Below are 5,630 nucleotides of genomic sequence, written 5' to 3' on the forward strand. Positions count from 1 at the left end.
TAGATCTGAAAATTGGAGTGAAAACAAGTTGATTTGAAGGTAGTTGAAATTTGGGTGCTCATAGTGTTCTTGAGCAACCTTCAAATCTTCATAGGGAAGAAGATTACTAAAAGTTGCATTTGATCCAAGTATTTTTCCCGAAGTTGTGAAAAGTTATTTTTCTACCCCAAAAAGGAAATTACTAGGTTGTGTGGGGCCATAAGAGTCAGCAAATCCGAGGAATTGGCCCAAAATTTGAAGGACACGTACGCGAAGAATTCCCTGAAGCAAAATACGTCCACTAAATACGGACCGTATTGTAAAATACGGACCGTATAGTTGTGTCCGTATAAATTGTTAAGCAAAAGGGAAGCTACTGTTTTTGGGAGATATCATTAAATACGGTTCGTATTTTACTTTACGGTCCGTATAGTAGCTCGTAAACTGAAACGTGTCCAAGTGGTCTTCAAGCTGAGCTCACTGTCTCGGGAAAAAGGTCCTTAAATACGGCCCGTATTTCACTTTACGGACCGTATAGCAGCTCGTATAAAGTGAGATCCAAAGTTGAGTATTCTGCCTCTGGACTGATCCTTAAATACGGATTAAGTATACGAACCGTATTTCACAATACGGTCCGTAAACTTCAAGGGAGCTCAGTCGTATTTCACAAATACAGACCGTATATCCAAAGACGGACGGACCGTATTTGGTAAAGCTTCAGTCGTATTTCCTAAGGTGCAAATCTTGTCTTAATTCATTTCAATTCCAAAAATTTTCTTGGGATTGCTTGATGGTTTTGTGTCCCTAATTCTTTGGTAGGGAGCAAAAAAAAAAAAAAAAAAAAGAATAGAGAAATTTAAAAATTTCCATTATTTCAAATTGATACCTTGGATCAATTGGGGCTTCCTGGTCGTGTTTTCAAGTTATCACCTACCCGGGCCCGAAATTTTAGTTATTTTTCCCAATTTTTGCATTTCATTTTTTTCTTGTGTCTCTCAACTAGTAGCCATTTAGTAGTTATTCCTACTTTGTGTTTACTAGTTCTTGTGTCCGTATTTTCATTCGTGCTAATTCTTTTTGTGCTTTTCTTCGTTTTTACCTCGATGTTAATTTCTTGGCTCAAGTGCGTTTATTTTGAATTGAGTCGTCCTCTTTCTTTGAGTCTAACAAGAATCAATTCCGACCTCAAGTAGCAATTGTGCACCTTGCAAGCAACCGAATCCAAGCAAGAATCAACATCGGGCAATCCATTTGAGTGGTAAAAGGCAAGAGTGTGTGAGTTCATTTGAGTGGTGCTAGCTGAGCACAAACGAGTGTAAACACGAGTGTGGTGAGGTTTCTTGACTACTAACGTGTTTGCTAAGTGTTCTTTGCAGGTACTTCTCCATGGATTCCGATTCATGTGGTGGCGATTATGATTATTATGATGATGATGGTTGTAGTTATGAAGGGGAGGACTATGGGAGCTATCAAGGGTGTGACGATAGGGAATATGAGAGCTATATGGGGAATGGTGATCATGAGGAAGTTCGAGGAGAGAATTACCATTTTGAAGGAGAATATGAAGAGAGTGGTACTCATGTGTCTCATGAGGAAGATGGGGATGAAGAAGAAACTTGTTATGCTTCACATGATGAAGGTGAAGGTTCTTGTGCTATACATCATGATGATGAAGACGACTCGGGATATGACTCTCCTTCAAACGTGTCTTATGGTTCTTATGGGGAAAATCCTTATACAAATAAGACTTGTGGAGGGTATGTCTATGGAGGTAGTGGAAGTGCTAATGTTGATTATGGAAGGGCTTCTAGTGGGCATGCATATGCTTCTTCTTGTAGTACTTCCTATCCGAAGCAAAGTGGCATGTGTGGGAATATGAGTACTAGTTGGAGTCGTCATATGAAAAAGAAGGTGGTTCCAAAGAGGCGATTCATGGAGACCAAGGTAAACCTTTGTGTTAGAGAGGGAATCCTTGTGCTTGATGATGATTGTTACACTAATATCATCACCCCTCATGCGGTTGAAGAGTTAAGGCTACCTTGTGTGATTATGCGAAATCCTTACTATGACGAGGGAGAGTATTGGGTTGATAAGAGAGTGATGGTATTCATTTCACTTAGTGAGTACCAAGAGGAGGTTTAGTGTGATGTGCTTCCAATAGATACTTGTCACGTATGCTTAGGTGGCCCTTGGTTTCAAAGGCATGAGATCCCATATGAACAAGAGTGGCATAAGTGTGTCGTGGATGAAAGGAGGAAACCTCTATTTCCATACGTACTTCGTAGAACGAACCCAAGTATAAAAGTGCAAGAGCCTAATGTGAGATGGCCTATCTTGATTATGGAAGCTAGTGAAGAAGAGTATGTTAAATGGGAGTTCATGATGGATGAAATCTTTGCTAGTTACCCTTATTCCCAAGAAAGGAAGATGAAATTGGCTATGGGGACTTTTGAGAAGAAGCTTGCACACTATTGGGCGCACAAGAGGGGAGATCCAATCACTACTTGGGATGCAATGAAAGAGAGCTTGAGAGGCCATTATCCCGAACCACATGAAAAGGGGCATAGGAGCAAAACCACTTCCCAAGAGAAGAAGTCAAAAGGGAAGAAGCAAAGTCCCTCTTGTGAGATGCCACAAATTCAACATATTCCTTCACCTATAGAAACCCCAAGTGAGATTTGGGCGGCATTGAAAAGGAAGTGGTTGAAAGGAGGAACGGCGGACAAGACCATTACTTCACTTGGTCAAATGAGCTTCCCTTTGGTGTCTCAAGGCAAGGAAGATCCCTTACATGAGAATCAAGGTAAAATAACTTCTCCTAATACTCTTACTTTATTGAGTGATCGTAATGCCAATTTGAGTATGAAAGTTAGTTTACCTTGCATTGAGCCTAGTGAATCCTTGCCATGTCTTGATAATGTCATTGTTGAAAGTGTCCCTACACTAGTTGATCCTATTGATGACCGAATTGATCCTTCTTGCAAGGTCGATTTGTGTCCACCTAGTGTTGACACTTGTGCTTTGAATGATAGTGCATTATCGAATACAGGTGCTCAAACACTAGTTGATCCTTTAGATGACCAAATTGATTCTTCTTGTAAGATCAATTTGTGTCCACCTAATGTTGACACTTGTGAATTAAATGGTAGTACAATGTCATGTGATCATCATGTTAGTAATTCTTGCGAGTTTGACATACTACCAACTGGTGTTGAACCTTGTGTTGATCAACTTGGTTGTAATGATAATTCACTACTTGAGAATCCTTGCGATTTGTTTAATGTACCTCTAGTTAGTGATAGTGTTGATATAGTTGGTCAATTGAAAGAATGTGACATCTCACCCTTGTTTATTTCATGTCAAAATGGGTCTCTTGATCGTACTTTAATGTCATGTGATAAAGACTCCAACTTGTAGTGGAGATGTGTGTCATGTAGATAGTCATGTGAGCAAAAATGCATTAAAAGATGACAATGGTTCTTTTGAGAGTGAAATGACATGCTTTGACTCCTCATTGTTCATGGATTACTCTCTTGTAAAGGATAATGTCTTATTTGAGGATGACATGACTATTGAGAGTGAAGTACCTAGTGGGATGTTTTGTAATGTTGAAAGTGTGGCCACTTTTGGTGACTACATGGTATTTGAAAATCCACTATGGGATGATAACACTCTTTCCTATGATGGAGATCCTCCCTTGAGGAATTGTGATCCACTTATTGGGAGGGGAAGTGTTCAAAAAGAAGGTGAAACTTGTCTGCAAATTGCTAATTCTTCCTTGGGTGTTCCGAATAGTAGTAGTATGATTGACCATTCTCTTGAGTTTAATAGTGAAACTACATTTGAGGACACCCTAGATGAAGTTATTTTGCGTGACACCTTTCTTTACTATCTATTTGCATATGATGGCATTTATGATATTTTTGGGAGTGCATCTTATGGAGGGCGGGGTCCTATTAGGGTACTTAGTTGTTGCCTTGCCCGTGATATGTGGGTATCTTTTCCCTTTGACCTCGGTGAAGTCTTAACTTGGTGTGAATGGTATCATTTTGCAATTGAGGATCATTTGTATGTCCTGCCAACTTGGTGTCTTCAAACCCTTGACTCTTTTAGAATATCCTCGTTTCTTAATCTTTGGGCTAGCTAAGTTCTTAGTGCTCTACTTGAGAGCTTATTTTGCTTGAAAATGGTTGATACTTGGCTCTATCACAAATTTGTGCTTACTTTGCATGGTGGTAGGTTAGTCCACCCTAACACTAACCCTCATCCTTTGAGGACTTGGTTTTTGTTTGTCTCCTTTATGGTTTTGCAAGGTTTAGATTCGAGGACGAATCCTTTTCAAGAAGGGGAGAATGATACAAGACCAACTCCATCGAGCTTCATGAAGATGGAGTCTTTGAAGATCATGGGAGGTCCACATAGGATGGCCTTCAAGATATGGGAGATAGCTTGGATGGAAGGCTTCAAGAACATCACATTCAAGATATGGAAGATAGCTTGGGAGGCTATTTGGAGAAGGAGGCTATGCATGCAAAGGGGCTAGTATTTAAATGCAAGCCTTTTCAAGTTTCACTTCCATGGAAGACATCCAAACAAGGCCCTTAATTCATTAAGGGTATAATTGTAATAATGTAGTGTCTTCTTTATTTCATTAGTATAAATAGCTAGTATTTTTATTTCATGAGGGAGCTTTTGATGAATTATGAATATTTTGAGTGTTTAGGGTTATCTCTAGAGAGAGAAACTTATGAGAGGCCTTTGGTAGGCTCTTGTTGATTCTTGTGTTGTTGAGAGGTTGGTTGCTTGGGATTCAATTCTCTTGAGGTCAACTTAAGAATTTGGTGTTTCTTTTGATGATAATTTAGAGGTCTTAGTTTTATATAACTTTGGTTGCTAAATTGAATCTTAAGTTATGTCAAATTATCTATCTTTTCTTTTCCTTTTGTTTATCTTCTTAATTTCTCATTTCCGCGTATCCGTTATTGTATCACTACGGGTCATGGAGTTGTTGCCTGGCCTACGGGTCATGGAGTTATTGCTTGACCGACGGGTCACGGAGTTGCGCATACCTGACCTACGGGTCATGGAGTTGATTATACCTGACCTACGGGTCATGGAGTTGCTTATACCTGACCTACGGGTCATGGAGTTGATTATACCTGGCCTATGAGTCACGGCGTTTTATTTATGGAGTTATGTTATCTATGCCTGACCTTCGAGTCACGAAGTTATATCTATAGAGTGATGTTACCTTGCCTCTGATAAGAGGCAACCCAGGTAGAGCACCTCCAGATGCTTTCTTGAAATATCCAGAGTATAGTTTGTTATTTCATTTCACTTGTTATCTTGCCTTACATATTCAGTACATTATTCGTACTGACGTCCCTTTGTCTGGGGGCGCTGCGTTCATGCCCGCAGGTTCAGGTAGTCGGACAGACAATTCAGCTCAGTAGGCCTTCCACTCAGCCGCAGTCAGTGCACTCCACTTGGTCCGGAGCTGCAGTCCCTTTGGTGGTATGCTATTTTGACATGTATATATGGGTGTGACGGGGCCTTGTCCTGTCCTTTCTGCAGCTCGTGTTCCCTAGAGGTCTGTAGACAGTTATATGTGGTTGCGATATTATGTAGCCATGTTGGCTCTCAGTTTTGTT

General features: G+C 40.2%; 1 protein-coding gene across 1 annotated transcript; it reads left to right on the forward strand.

Annotated features, from left to right (window-relative positions):
- Positions 1-1,343: 1,343 nt before the first annotated feature.
- On the forward strand, positions 1,344-3,270 carry LOC132042351 (uncharacterized; the record flags this gene model as incomplete). The annotated part of the gene is made up of 2 exons (XM_059432915.1): positions 1,344-2,260; positions 2,291-3,270. A coding segment is annotated over exon 2 (951 nt), but the record flags the coding sequence as incomplete, so codon positions are not given.
- Positions 3,271-5,630: the final 2,360 nt, after the last annotated feature.

The sequence above is a fragment of the Lycium ferocissimum genome, unplaced genomic scaffold, assembly GCF_029784015.1.
Source record: "Lycium ferocissimum isolate CSIRO_LF1 unplaced genomic scaffold, AGI_CSIRO_Lferr_CH_V1 ctg14662, whole genome shotgun sequence".
Classification (NCBI taxonomy): Eukaryota; Viridiplantae; Streptophyta; class Magnoliopsida; order Solanales; family Solanaceae; genus Lycium; species Lycium ferocissimum.